Source organism: Rhinoderma darwinii, chromosome 1, assembly GCF_050947455.1.
Source record: "Rhinoderma darwinii isolate aRhiDar2 chromosome 1, aRhiDar2.hap1, whole genome shotgun sequence".
Lineage (NCBI taxonomy): Eukaryota > Metazoa > Chordata > Amphibia > Anura > Rhinodermatidae > Rhinoderma > Rhinoderma darwinii.
The window spans coordinates 549,310,118-549,325,409 of NC_134687.1; the positions used below are offsets into that span (position 1 = coordinate 549,310,118).

Sequence of the window (15,292 nt, forward strand, 5' to 3'; positions counted from 1 at the left end):
GCTTGTAACTGTCTCTCTTTTTTAATTTTGGCTTGTTTGTCACATTAAAATGTGTTATCGAGATATATACATACATTATATATATATATATATATATATATATATATATATATATATATGTGTGTGTAATAAGTTATACGGTATATTTCACAATATTCACACGTTGTAGATTGCATGTTTGTTTAATAATGAATACCATTTACAGTACTTGTGTATGTCTCTATATGTTGTCAATTTTTGCTTTAATTTGGCTATCTCCTTATTGTCAATCCAGTGGACTTTTTGTTGACTGCAATGACCAATCATTGGCCACCACTATGACGTTTCATCTATCTCACCGCTTGGGGAGGCAACTGGTCACTTGACGTCTCTATGACAGCACTGTGGTGGGCATTGATTGGACGATGCTTAACCACCCCGGATGGGCACCAAGGAGACCAGCAGCATGGGAACTGTATTCTGCTCTCCATTTTAAACCATTTAAACCATTTTAACATCATTTTAAAGCCTGGAGTAACCCTTTCTTGCCATGGGAAAAAACCCTTATCTGCCTGTACATATCTTTTTATTTATCCACATTTCACCATGTTGATATATAAATATGATCTAGCAATTTAAACGGGCCCATTTAAAAAAATAAAAAGGCCTGTGCTTCCACAGATGAGACCGCTGTCAAGCATGTTAAACCCTGGGCTTGAAAAAAAGACTAAGGCCTCATGCACACGACCGTAGCCATGTGCACGGCCGTGATTTTCGGGTCGGCCGGGGCAGAGTGTCACCTGCAAGCCGCCCGCAAATCGCGGGCCATGCTCATTATTTTCTATGAGCCTGGACCGCAGAACACGGCCGTAATAAGACTTGCCCCTTCTTTCTGTGGTCCGGGCTCCTGGGCCATGCATGGACCGTGGAAACCACGGTCGTGTGCATGGCACCATAGGAATGAATGGGGCCGCAATTCTCCCGTGGATTTTCGGTGGAATTGCGGCCGCAAATGCACATTCGTGCGCATGGGGCCTAAAACCACTGTTGACCTCATCTTGCAGACCAATCGTGACAAATTTCAGGTTAACCCAGAAGAAGATTGTAATGTCCTTTCAAAGGTTACAGTTTATGTATGGAAGAATGAAGAATGGTTGGATCCAGTCCTATTTATAAAAGCAGAACAATTGATTCAGCCATAGACTTTATGCAAAGTGCTCAGACAGTGTCATGTGGCAGAGATGGATTTTATTTTTGAACCTTCTTTTTCTGTTGCGCAGGAAATGGCTGTCCTAGTTTATCAAAATTCACCTAGTCACGGGGATATATAAATGTGACACCGTAGATAAAGGCCATCCAGTTCTCCCAGATAAGAACTGGATTATATTGTCAAACCTTTTAGTTTTGCCCTCGTGGCACACTACCGGCCCATGTAAATACACCCTTGGTTGTATGAGAAAGTCGACCAGCCCAAATGAAACTTTTTCCTACCCCATAATTCTTGCTACTCATGCTTTCATCCCCTGGAGTAATGCCTTGCATGGTTATATGTTCAACATTAGCCCATAAGTGTGTGCAAGTCTGGTTTGCAGTTTGACAAGAACATAAGTCATCTGATGATGGCCGCATATGGTCCATCTTTTTTCAGCAGGTCGTATGCACCGCTGTGCTCTATATATTCTCTAAGCTGATCATAGATGCCTAAAACTGTGGCAAATGTCAGTCTAAGGGCCAGTTCACACAGAGTTTTTTGACGCGGAAACTGCATCGGAAAACGTGCCAAAAATCTTCCGAAAATGCCTCCCATTGATTTCAATGGGAGGCGTTTTTTTCCCGTGAGCGGGAAAAAATCAATGGGAGGAAGAAACAGCGTATTTCGCAAACTTTTTATGCCCACGGCGCTCAATGGCCGCGGGCGAAAAACGCTGCGAAGATCGGCGTGCAGGCAGAGGAAAATCTGCCTCAAAATTCCAAATGGAATTTTCAGGCAGATTTTCCTCCTGCAAAAAACTCTGTGTGAACCCGGCCTAACTGGTGAATCATAGACTGACTGGTTCAGAGTTTTTGTTTTTTTTTCATTTGTGACTTATTTGTTTCAGTCGCCGACTTTTCTAGAAGAAACATTCTTGGGGATCTCATTGTGACCAGTTGTCCTTCAGCCAGCAGATTTTCCTCTTCCCTCTTATGTCTTTGATCAGTTTATACCTAGATATGATTGACTCAAGCAGAGTAAATTGGGCTACACAAAGTTTACTATATTTGGAGACATGGATCTTGTTACATTTATTGCAGTTCCTCTTCAATTATAGTCATCCACACTCAGTCTAGAACATAACTATTTAGGTGTCACTGTTAACTCCTCTGCTTATCATGACAGGAGCTCCAGTTATTACCTTTTTATGAGCCAATTCGGAGAACGGTGCAATTAACATATCATCTCTCGCAGAGATGATTGACAGCTCTTCATTTAATGACGGCTATTTCCAAACGGGCTGTGCTTACATGCCAGAAAGCCTAAAGAGACACCAAGCTAATGTTGTTAGGCCTAAAGTATTGAACTACCGCTCATCCCACAGTTCTGTTCTGTCATAGTTCTTTTTTCCAAGTTATATAATCAGTAGATTATGTTGTTTTATTATACTTTAAGTATATTTAAAAAATCTGTAACAAACCAAAATCTTCCATAATTTTAGACTACCAGAAGCAAAAATAGAAATAATCATGGTGAGATACAGTCATAGTTGTAACCAGGTCTGTAACTAGAAAGGGTTGAGCCCAATATCCCCCCTTCCTCTCCGAGCATTTATTCGCTCCATGTGAAAGTTGGGGTGAGTGCGCACTTGATGGCCGGGAGCACAACTGGTGATACATCAGAGCATGCTGGGACAATGGTACCAAACACACGGTCAGCCACATAAGTGGAAATTGCATGATGGCGTCATGGGAGACATCATACCCCAGACCAAACCCTTACATTAATTCAGACCCCTAAATATATTCGGATCCATGGCACCTAATTCAATTCAGATCCCTAAATGAATTCAGACCCCCAACATGTTTAGACCCCAGACCCCAACCGTTTAAGACTTCAACCCAGACCCCTACAGTCTTTAGACCCCTAAATTTGATGCAGATCCCTGGCCAGTGTCTGGATCTTGTGCCTGGCCCTAAATGGCCTGATGTGGCGCTGCGACCCCCATAGTTACATCACTGGCTGTAACATGTCCATGCCATTAAATCTGGTTCTACGGGAACATTTTGGCCTAACATTGGACTGCATTAAAGCTCATTGGAGTACAACAGCAGCTTGTGCGAAGGAGACTTTGTCTTATAAGGTATTGATGCCCCCCTCCTCTGACATCTCCCATAAGAAACATTATTCAATTATATTTTATGTATGTAAGTGGACCGCCACCTAGTGGAAAGTTTATTAGGAGTCAAATCTTCATGCGGTAGTTACAACTTGGGAGCTGTACAAATGTAGTCAAGTTTATCTTGACTCTGATGACAGCGTGATATCTCTCAACAAAAGCCAATAAATGGTAATGTAAATAATGAATAAGTCAAGTTAAAGTTTCTTACCACTGTGTATTCAATGCGTTAAAAGTCAAGATAAAGATGGCTACATCTGTATGAATGTAATTTTATCCAAGGTTCTCCTCGGCAGAAATTCGTTAGAGCTTAGCAGCAGATTCAGGCTTCTTGTCTGGTATAATGAGAGAGAGTGTGCGCGTGCGCGTGTGCAGGGCATGACCTGGGGGTTTATTAAAAAAAAAAAACTACTTTATAACCTCAAAAAACAATTATAGGGGTTTTCCACCGGATAGGTCATCAGTATATCATTGGTGAGGGTCCAACACCCGGACTCCGCACCGATCAACTGCTGCGGCTGCCTGCGGGCATCGGATGTCATTGCACAGTATGCAATGTACGGAGCCGGAAGTAGTTGGCTCCGTACATTGCATAGTGGCCGTGCTGCCAAACTGCAGCTCTGCCGCTATTCCGTTGCCAGAACCATTTGCTTCTGGCATGGACGACCGGTGCACAGAGGCAGTTAATCGGTGCGGGGTCTGGTGGATAGGTCATCAGTTGTCCTGTAGTGGACAACCCCTTTTAAGCTCTATATTTATAAAGTAAAAAATAAGCAAGAAGGTTAAAAAGAAGGGGAAGTGAAGTTGTGTTTTTAATCTGTGTATACACTGCCACCTAGTGGATTGAAGTGGTTATCACAACATAATACAATAATGTGAAAAAGAGCTGGAGGAATTAGTAAAAATTAAAATAAAGTTTCATATTAATCTTTATATTATGCAGTTGGAAACAGTCCCTACAGTCCCAAATTAGCTTTGTTCAGGTTAGTGTTTTATTCTTTATTGTCGGAAGTTTTGTATTTAAAGGAACATTAGTCTGTGTTCGGCTGGCTTTTCCAAACTCGCCCATTACCAATTTAAGGATGATTTACAGATTTAAGTTTTCTGTGATTTTACATCGATACTTCCAGCTACCCCATCATTCTACTGATCAATGGGGGTCACAGGATGGTCACCAATCAAGCTTTAATCATACATTGATGACATTTCCTACGGATGGGTCATCAATGTAAAATCCTGGAAAACCCATTTAAAAGGGTTTTGCAGGATTCGAAAGCCGAATCTGCATTTTTTTTTTTTTATACCCACAAACTGTGCCACCTCTGTACATGGGCTGTGTATGGTATTGCCATTCAGTCCCATTCATTTCTATGACATTAAGCTCCAATACTAGACACAAACATGAAGCTGTTTCTGAGGAAAAAAGCCAGATCCTTTTTTCTAATTCTGATGGTTATTTTCAGCTTTTCAAATCACGGACAAATGATCTGTGGTTGAAAAACTGTTAAAGGGGTTGTCCAAGAATTGACAATTATCACTTATCTACAGGATTGACTGATCGCTGGGGGCCCCACCACTGGGAGCACCCACCTAATGTGAGAACAGGCGTCCCGTAATCCCACTGTTCCTCCTCACCGCACCCCCTGCAGTGGGGAAAAGCTTGAATTAAGCAGCAGTCGAGGATGCATGCTGCTGCTCCATTCAGTGTCTATGGGACTGACAGAAACAGCCGGCCACTCTACTCGGCTGTATCGGTCATTCCTATAGACTTTTAATGGAGCGGGAGCACGCATGCTCAACCACCGCTCCATTCAGGGAGGAACGGGGGGGAGAGTTCTCTATACCCATTCTCACGATCGGTGGTGGTTCCACCAATCAACCAACAATCACATCCTGGGGATAGGTGATCATTTTTTATTCTGGGGCAACACCTTTAAGAGTATCTTATTTCTATCGGTGCAATCATAATCGTAGCCACATATGTATAGTAAACATTCCACACACAACATTTAGCAATACCACTAATGATACCAATAATTATTTCTGCTTGCGTGAAAGCCAATAATGTTATAGTTTCTTTGTGCATTTAGACTAAACAATAATCGATACAATTGCTTGGAAAACTATGAATGGTAAAGATGGTCGCTATGTGCAAACTTCGCTGTACTCAGAAGTAAGCTGTTTGACAGCAATGTCGAGAGAAACCGCTGTCTGTTTCCCCTGGCAACTAGCAGAATTTTTAAAGTAGGTTTCTATAGGAATGGAGAAAGAAGACCGAGTAAATTCAAATACTTTGCTCTACAGTATGTTGTATTTGTAAAGTTATAAGTTTCTATGTATATAAACTATTTATTTATTTTTTACCAACCTTGGCTAATATTCTGTCTTTAGTATTTTGTAGACAAGTCACTATTTATATTCTGCTTAATAATAGGAACCTGTCACGTTAAGCATGCGTTTCTTTCAGAAGGCACCATGCTATAGAGCAGGGCGAGCTGAGCAGATTCATGATGGTTTTGTAGAAAAAGATTCAGGATATCTTGTATTTTATTGATTTTAAATCTCTGCACATTGTGGGCTTAAGAGTCCAGTGGGCGGTCTTACTCAGTGATTGGCAGCTATATCTGTATGTCACTTAAAAAGTAAAGGCTGTCCATCACTAAATAGAACTGACCATTGGGCCCTTAAGCCCACAATGTGCAGGGATGCACGTAGATAAACAAAGTACACGTTCTTCTCAGTCTTTTCCCACAAAACTATATATCAATCTGCTCCACTCCTCCTGCCCTATAGTATGCTGTCTTCAGATAGGAACGCATGTTCAACGTGACCGGTTTCCTCTAAATACTGCTTTGTATGTCATTAGAGAATCTTTTTCTTCTCGGAGAAAGCATTGTTAGGCTCTGTTCACACTAGCGTCATTGCTTCATAAGAGAGCTATGACAGATCCATTTTTAAATGGATCCCAAACGAATCCTGATGGATCCCTTTGACTTATAATGGCATCTGTCGGGGTTCTGGTCATTTTGACTGCAAGAATAGTTTTGCAGGCTACATTATTCTTGCCATTAAAAGTATCAGAACCTCAGCAGAAAGGGAAAAACTCTAATGTGAACGGAGTCTTATCGGGCTGGTCATATTCTAATCTGATCAGTCAGTTTAATAAAGTCCCTGTCTAATTCTATTCATGATCTCATTACCCTCTAGGGTCATCCAGGTTCACAGTCATCACCACATGCACATCACCTACCTCACAACCTCAGCAGCTCCATGATAGGACCCCACGGTCAGGTAGGAGGCCACATAGTGTTTCTTTTTGTTTGGTAGGGCAGGCTGTAGTCCAGTGCAGGAGCCTGCTAGCCAATGCACCTAAAATTTGCTGCAGACTCCAACTTTTTACTTTATGGAAGTTCTACGGTTGACCACTAGAAAAACGGTCTTCTGGAGTGATCGATTTTTAAGTCCAAAAATCTGCAGCAATTCTCCATCCCTTCTATTGTCTACCACCCACCAGGCCCGTTATTGCGAAAAAAATAAATAAAAGCTGCTTCTCATACAAATAAATGATGTAACAAAGTCTTCATGGTTTATACTTTGGTTCTGTCTGTATTCACATGAGGACAGAATATCACATAGTAATATACAGTAAAAGTCTTTTTCATTTGGCATCTGATAGTCTAGCACATGTTATTGGCACAGGGATTATTTATAACACACAGGAAGGAGGAGAAGAGATTGCCAGACTAGACGATTCCTGCAGCTATACAAAGAAATGTGGCCATTGTGCTGGATTCCCACACAGCATTTTGCTGCGGTTTTTTTTTATGGCTTTTTTGCAGCGTTTTGTAGTGCTTTTCTTTTAGTGCGGCCAGATGTTGTATTAACGTTTATAGAAAAATACATAATGCACTACACACAACTGGGTTGTTGTTTTTTTTTGTGGCGTTTTTGAGGCAATTTTGTGGTCAGTTGTGGTTTTTTCCCCCAAAAATAGGACTTCAAAAACGGCAGAAAAAAATTTATGGTGCCGTTTAAACTGCCAGAAAAATTCTGTGTGTGAAGGAGGCCTTAAAGTAACTGCCATAAAGACAGGTCACACCATTTATGGAGGGTCAGGGATTTCCTTGCCAAACCATACCTCCCCATGTGCTTGTCCTTATTTGAGAGGACGGATTTTAGGAAAGATGGCCTTCTTATTTAACACCCTTTTGGTCCCATTGAAGAGAAAAGCCATGTTAAGATGCCACTAGATTTCCTTGTGCTATTTTAATGGGAGAGAGTCAATGAGGCTGAATAGTAATCCAGAATTATTATGTGATCATTTGCTACATAGGCATTTTCAGGCCTGGATAGGTGAACATTTCCTTCTCTCAAACATTTTTGGCAAATAATATATTTTTTTTTTCATCCATTAATTGTCACCCCTCTCAATCATTTGTGTAAAAGTTTAACCTTTTATTTGAAGCATATTTGAGCAACTTTTATATAGTTTATATATTCATATCATTTATATAATATGTTGAGTAACTTTGTCAATTATATTTCATTACTTGTATTGTTAGGAGTTACAGTCTGTATTGGGGTATATTCAAGCGGTAGATTTGATGCAGAAATTTCTGCACCTGAAAAATCCGTTCCATGCATCTGCATGGATTTCTGCAGTCACAATTTGAGATGAAAGTGACACACACAAATTTTTGCACCAAATCTGCCGCGTGCGTGTATACCCTTTTATAACCACTTTTAACGGGTGTCTATCGACAATACAGCTTGTCGATTGGCGCTCCTTTGATTCTTTCGCTAGGACAACGACCATTAAGTATGGGGATGAACGATTGTTACTACGATCGCTCGTCCCCATGTATTCGCATCATGTAGGCAGCACATCTCACCGTTTACACAGCAAGATTTGCTGCCGACTAGCGACGCTTTTATTTATTTACTGATCTTTGCCCTGTTTATACAGGTCAAAGTTTGGGAACGAGCGTTCATATTAACACTCGTACACCCAATCATTGGCCCGTGTAAAGACGTCTCAAGAGTCCAAAGCTGCATTTAGAATTCTGCTGGTTGTTATTGGAAACCATCTACAAGCTTGTTGACAGACATACCCCTAACAACTTAGAGACCGTTTTCCATTGATACGATTGCTGTATCCTGCGCCTACTGTAAAGACCACACTTAACAAAATGCAGACATTAAGCTTAACACAGGCCGTATCTCCGGATTAGTACCAAGGAAGCAATGCAATGTCTGTTACCTGTAAAAGGGAGTGAATACATTTTTAAATGTGAATGTACAAAATCTGTCAAAGGTATAGGGGGTTGAAAACCCGGCACATATTTGCTGAGAACTGATAACTAGATATGAATCCACTACGCCTCCAATTGGCTCTTCTCAGCTTTTTCTGGATGCCACATGTTTGGGCATTGAGTATAATGTGGCTACTGATTTAAACCCAAGTGGAGCCGGTGGCTTGTTTTTTCTTCTAGTGTTGCTACTACTTTGTCCTAGAAATAAATGGGGGCCACAGTGGTCAGACCCCACAGATTGAACAATAGTGGCATATCATAGTTTATATGCCATAAACATGGACTAAACTATAGAGGGTGCAGCAGTCGCACCTGGCCCTGGAGCATAAGGTCCCTCTGCCACATATGAAAAGACCAGTATTGTAAGAAACATTGGCTATTTGGGTCCCGCAACAGATTTTGCATTGGAGCCTAAGTTCACCTTACCCCTCTGGCGCTCAGTGTCTTCAGTGAGACAACCACTTTAACTAAAAATAAAGCGCTAATTACTTCACCCCTTCGTGACTGCCAATACGTTTTGTTTTTTTTACAGCGGTCACGAAGGGGCCTTATTTGAATGCATTAGCCTTTTTTTGGGCACATCCAAATAAGCCTGGTTTAGGAGTGGGTGCACGTCCCGGGTTTCTGCTCTAACTGCTGTGATTGAAGTTAACATGGATTGTAGCCTTTTAACCCCTTAGATGCAACAGCTAATAGTGAGCACGGTATCTAAATGTTTCACAGAGGGAGGGGCCCATCAGTGGACCGCAAATACGAAAACAAGCCTTCATACAGCTATGTTGACGCATAAAGTCCAATTATACTTGTGGTCAAATGGCATAAAGTATCGTTTTCTGCTGTCATTCTAGATCTATGGAAGGTAAACCACCGGATTTAGTGGAATCCAACCACATAGCTGTTGTATTGCATATATGAAAATGTCTGAATAATGGCTATGGGTTACGATACGCTTGTTCTTATGAAACTCCTTAACTTTATAAACCCAGTGTCTCAGTGTAATCCGCAGTACAGTGAACCACTACTGAGGAGCAAACGTTAAACTTACCCATAGGCTCCCATTATACCGACAGAGGCCAAAAGTGTTCTCTTGTTGCAGTATACATCAGGGAGGCCATGTTTTTTTTGCATGGAATAGTGCAGCAGACTGCGCTGTTTCATACAGCGGCATCCAGTAAAAAAAAAATTACTGCCTGGTATACGTTTTTTTTAAAAATGGGTGACATGCCACTGTATGGCATCCATTAAACATATACCTCATGGGCTTTTTTGACGTACACGTTAAATTGTATGCCTATACAGTTGCATCATTCAGAGGTTTCCGTTGGGACACCGTGAACGCAATGTGTAAAAGCTCTAAAACGTAACAATTTTCATTTACTGAGCAAATATACACCACTATTAGTAAATATACTTCATGCCATTACTGCCCTTAGTCATAGCATGTATAGATACTTTAAGTTCACTCTTTATAAATAGTTGCTCTACTTAACACCTCTTGCACATGACCCTGAGAAACGGTCTGTGTGTTGGCCGCATTTCCCGGCCCGAACACGGTACAAGTGAACGGGACTCCTGCCATCATAGACATTTGATGATGCTAGGAGTCTCTGCCTCCCTGCGGAACTGCTGTTCCATACTGTATCAGTATGGAACAGCAGTTCCGTGGGGAGTCAGACTTCTAGCATCATCAAATGTCTATGATGCCAGGAGTCCCGTTCACCTGTACCGCGGTCGGGCCGGGAAACACCCTTATCCGTTTTTCACGGTCCGAACTCGGTCGTGTGTAAGAGGTGTTAAAGTAAAGGCCCTTTTACACGGGCCGATGATCGGGCGTATATATAGCGCACTTTTGAACAAACGATCGTTCCTTCACTTACAAAATGGCAAGCCTTTTATACAGAATATAGACCATACAATGTCAGGTATTTTGATATTGAGGATGTTTTACTATCGTATGGAATATTATAGAATTGTTGTCCCTGTCCTTATAATGGAGTTCGCTTTCATCATTACATTTGCACAATTGGTCACTTGTACTAAAATAGCAACTTCTCTGGACCAGAAAGAAGAGCTATAGATAGATCTTATTATATATATATATATATATATATATATATATATATTTACTATTCAGTGGTTCTAGTAACAGAGGTGAGGCTGTGACAACCTCTTAGCAGTTGGGGATCTTACGGAATGAAACCGTGTAATTTATTATCGAGGACGCTAGTTTTCTTGAATTCCAAGGAGAGTCAAAGTAAGAAGAGAATGTGTGTATTTTTTAAGGTAGAGTTACCCTTTAAGTCACATAGTGTTCTTTACAATTAACACCATTGTACATGTTTATAATATATATTATAATGTAGACAGTCATTTATACAGTGTAGAACTGGTCTATAATAATACTTATAATTTGTCTGCCTCCACTGTGTGTACCTCAACGGGGAGCTATAACATTAGGGTTATACGTACATACTAGCTAAAAAAAAATATTTTCTTGTCTTTATAGCCTTTCATGTCACCTCGATATCCGGGTGGTCCACGGCCTCCATTAAGAATACCGAATCAGGTAACTGTAGTCTATCAAAATAATACTGTCATATATTCCCGCCACATATGGTATTCATTTCCTTTTTTTTCGGAATCATTCAAAAAAATTATTCAATAACTTTAAAAAAAAAAAAAAATAACATTTATATTTATTCCTGCTTTTATTTATCTGTAACAAAGGTGTTAATTTCTCTAGGGACTTGGGGGCGTTCCCGGAAGCCAGACATTACTTCCCAGTGGCATGGATCCTTCAAGACAGCAAGGTACTATAACTAGGACTGAAGTGGTCAAGCAAAATTTATGTAGCTAAGCTGGGTTTGTCATTTGGCACAACTGATTTCACAGTGTGTTGTCTGAGGTTTTCCAAAGGACTACACTCAATCCGACTAAAGGCCTTTTTATACCGGCCGATAATCGGCCGGTGCAGCGAGCGCCGATTAACGAGACATCGTTGATCGGCGCTCGTTTGCTCCTGTCACACGGAGCTATGGATGGGGACAAGCAGTTGTTACTCCGATCCCCATACGTTATTATCATGTCGGCAGCGTGTTTCCTTGTTAACACGGGGAGATGTGCTGCCGACAACGATAATATTTTACTTTTTTAAAACGAGACGAACAGATGATCGGGCGTTTGCTCGTTCATCTGCTGATCACTGTCCTGTTTACACAGGGCAATTATCGGCAACGAGCGTTCTAATATGAATGCTTGTCTGCCCGATAATCGCCCAGTGTAAAACTTCATTTAGTAAGTTATGACTGTTTAATCATAGATTTAGTATAATCATTAACTTGAGTTAAAAGTTTGTGCACCCTAGACTGGAAAGTGTGGGTCGTATTTATCAGTATTCAGTTAACATTTGTAAAATTTAATGCAAGTACCAGGAGTTTCATCCAGTTCTGTAATCCAGATGTACATGTTGTACACGATTTTCTTGGGATCAATGCCCCGTCTGTTCTCCAATTACACCGCATGCATCCGGACCTATCACTGAATTCTAATGTAAACATTAGGAAGGAATAGGTCGGCACACCGACATGCAGATGGATTACATGTTTTAGTATTTTTTGCTTAATCAGTATCCTGTCGAGACTATACTAACCTGATGAAGGGCTAACGCCCAAAACATTGCTACATCAATTTTTATTTGACACAGTGGTGCGATTCGTGACATGGATTAAGTTAAAAATAATTTAATTTACCTGCATATCGGTGTGCCAACCTAGTCCTTTTTACTGTGTACGTGGTAGGGGGTTTACCACAAGGTTCTGGCATCTGTCAAACCCTTATCAGCTGAGAGTGTTGCATGACCGACCCGTACTGAATTCTGATGTATAATTTGGAATGGAAAAACGGGGCTCGGACTGATGGTGCTCAGATATTATTCAGCTCCGTCTTCATAAAGTAAACAAAAATCCAGCACCGAAATTTACAATATACAAATTGGTTTATTCTGTTTAACAAGGCAGAGGGTAGTCACCAATAGGCGGCAGTAGACATTTTACATGTACGGTGTATGACCATTAACTTTAATGATCATCTATCAGGAATTTGTTGTACTAGTAGTCAAGAAATTAAGTGTATTCATGGAGTCTTTGTCTTTGATCATTTCTCTCGCCGCAGTAAGTCACATTATCATGCAGTCACCTCTTTGCTGGGTCATCTCAATCCAAGGTGATGGTACTGCAAGAATGCATTTCCTAGTTTTGACATTTTGTAAATGTGATATGTCTGACCTATGTCCAGCAGAATGAAGTCTGATAAATTGCTATATTAAATTATACATTATATTAAGTAACTTATTATGTGTCCTTACCACTTCAGGGCATCCAAACATGGGTGGGCCAATGCAGAGAATGAGTGGCCCCCGAGGAATGGTTCCTCTTGGCCCACAGGTATGTAACCTATGGTAGTAGTAAAAAATGATGTATTCAATACAACACAGCCACGATGTAACAGGTTGTGTGATACGTAGGGCAGGTACAGTGCCCTCCTTAGAGTCTTGGTTACTTGCTGTAATTTTTCAGGCCTTTCAGTCTCAAATGAGCAATGTGTACGTAGTCTTTTTTTTGTTTTGTTCTCCTCACATGTATTCCAGCAGATAGTACGTATTCGTATTACTGATGTGGAGAGTAAGCATTATACAATTTTTAGCACTGGTACTGTCAAATGATCTATGACATTAGAAAGATGTAATTGTTGTGTTCACACTACCCACGCTGTGTGTGGTATCATCTTAAAGAGGCTCTGTCACCACATTATAAGTGCCCTATATCCTACATAATGTGATCGGCGCTGTAATGTAGATTACAGCAGTGTTTTTTATTTAGAAAAACTATCAATTTTGACCAAGTTATGACCTATTTTAGATTTATGCTAATGACTTTCTTAATGCCCAACTGGGCGTTTTTTAGCTTTTGACCAAGTGGACGTTGCGGAGAGAAGTGTATGACGCTGACCAATCAGCGTCATACACTTCTCTCCATTCATGTACTCTGACATCGTGATCTTGCTAGATCACGATGTGCTGTCACTTACTCACACATTAAGTGACAAACAAACGTTACTGAAGTGTCGGGATTGTGAATAGACATCACGTCCTGGCTGGAAGTGATGTCTATTCACTCTCAAGACACTTCAGTAAAGTTAATGTGTAAGTGACAGCACATCGTGATCTCGCAAGATCACTATGTGCTGAATACATAAATGGAGAGAAGGTTATGACGCTGATTGGTCAGCGTCATACACTTCTCTTTACAATGCCCACTTGGTCAAAAGCTAAAAAACGCCCAGTTGGGCATTAACAAAATCATTAGCATAAATCTAAAATAGGACATAACTTGGTCAAAATTGATTGTTTTTCTAATAAAAATCACTGCTGTTATCTACATTACAGCGCCGATCACATTATGTAGGAGGTAGGGCACTTATAATGTGGTGACAGAGCCTCTTTAAGTCCTTTCTATTATGTTGTATGGATGGAAACGCCACAAATGAGTTACAAAGTTGCAGATGTTCTCCGATTCCTTGGCTGACAGCCCATCACTGCTGATGTGACACTTTGACATGCAGAGAGCAGCTTTGTCCATACAAAATCATCACAAAGCTTTGTCCCCTACTTACAGAAGAAGCCCAAATGTCAAATATGGCTCATCATATTCATTTTGTCTTTGCAAGTAACCCCAAACCCCTGAAACTGTCCCTTGTCTCCATTGGGCTGGTATACATCAGTATACCGTTTTTTTTGGTTGTTTGTTTTTTTTTTTGTTATTTTTCAAAGTTTGGAATAGCGTAGTACACTACGCTTTACCAATCCTGCTGGATCCTGCAAAAATAACTTTTTAGAAATGGGGACCTATGGGTGACTGATGCAACATGTCATCCGTCACAGGCCTCCGTTAACAGTATGCTCTGTGAAGCTCCAGTGCCGTAAGGGTCTATATATGGACTGTTACCGCTGGAGCTTCCTGATGCAGCAGAGGCTGCCTTTCGCTACCGCACGGCGGCCCTATCTCCGCAACTGCAAGACCTTTACAGCCTGAGTCTCTGGCTCCAGTACCGTAGTTTGCCTGGGCAGAGATAGTAGCCAGTTGCTTTAAAGTTCTTGCAGTCGTGGGGCATAAAGGGCTGCTGTGTAGGTGGTATCTGGAGTTCTCGACCAGAGTGCTTCCGATGCTCTGACCAGGGACTCCGGGTATCGCAAAGCCCCTGACATTACTGTCCATATATGCCCAAAGAGCTCAGACAACGTATCCCACTGCATGCTCATACAGTGGGATATGTGACAGCCTTCCGTTGGAGGAACTAGGCGCCCACCCCCCTTAAACAGTGCCACACTCATCCATGGGCTGTTTGGTACTTGCTGCTCAGCTCCACTCCCGGAACAAGAGAGGCTCTGTTTTGGGGGGGGGGGGGGGAAGCCTATATCTCATACAACCCCTTTAAGACTAAGACAAACTAAAGTAGTGAACAATTTCTTCTTGGGGTTTGATGAACCTTGACATGATGTATGAAGAAATGACTGCCTTCTATTACTGTTTGTTGTGCTTGTTCAGGGACTATCAGCTGACATCTATAAGACTG

The 15,292-nt window shown here is 41.2% G+C and overlaps 1 protein-coding gene across 5 annotated transcripts in view; it reads left to right on the forward strand.

The window, feature by feature from the left end:
* Window positions 1-15,292, forward strand: part of SSBP2 (single stranded DNA binding protein 2) — a 210,147-nt gene that overhangs the window by 170,940 nt on the left and 23,915 nt on the right. For 3 of the 5 annotated variants that reach the window (XM_075837681.1, XM_075837709.1, XM_075837691.1), the window contains exons 6-9: window positions 6,558-6,641; window positions 11,169-11,228; window positions 11,406-11,472; window positions 13,034-13,104. In XM_075837681.1, the coding sequence (XP_075693796.1) occupies window positions 6,558-6,641; window positions 11,169-11,228; window positions 11,406-11,472; window positions 13,034-13,104 (282 nt within the window). The remainder of the gene's footprint in view (window positions 1-6,557; window positions 6,642-11,168; window positions 11,229-11,405; window positions 11,473-13,033; window positions 13,105-15,292) is intronic. The other 2 variants (XM_075837700.1, XM_075837719.1) reach the window with 1 other exon arrangement.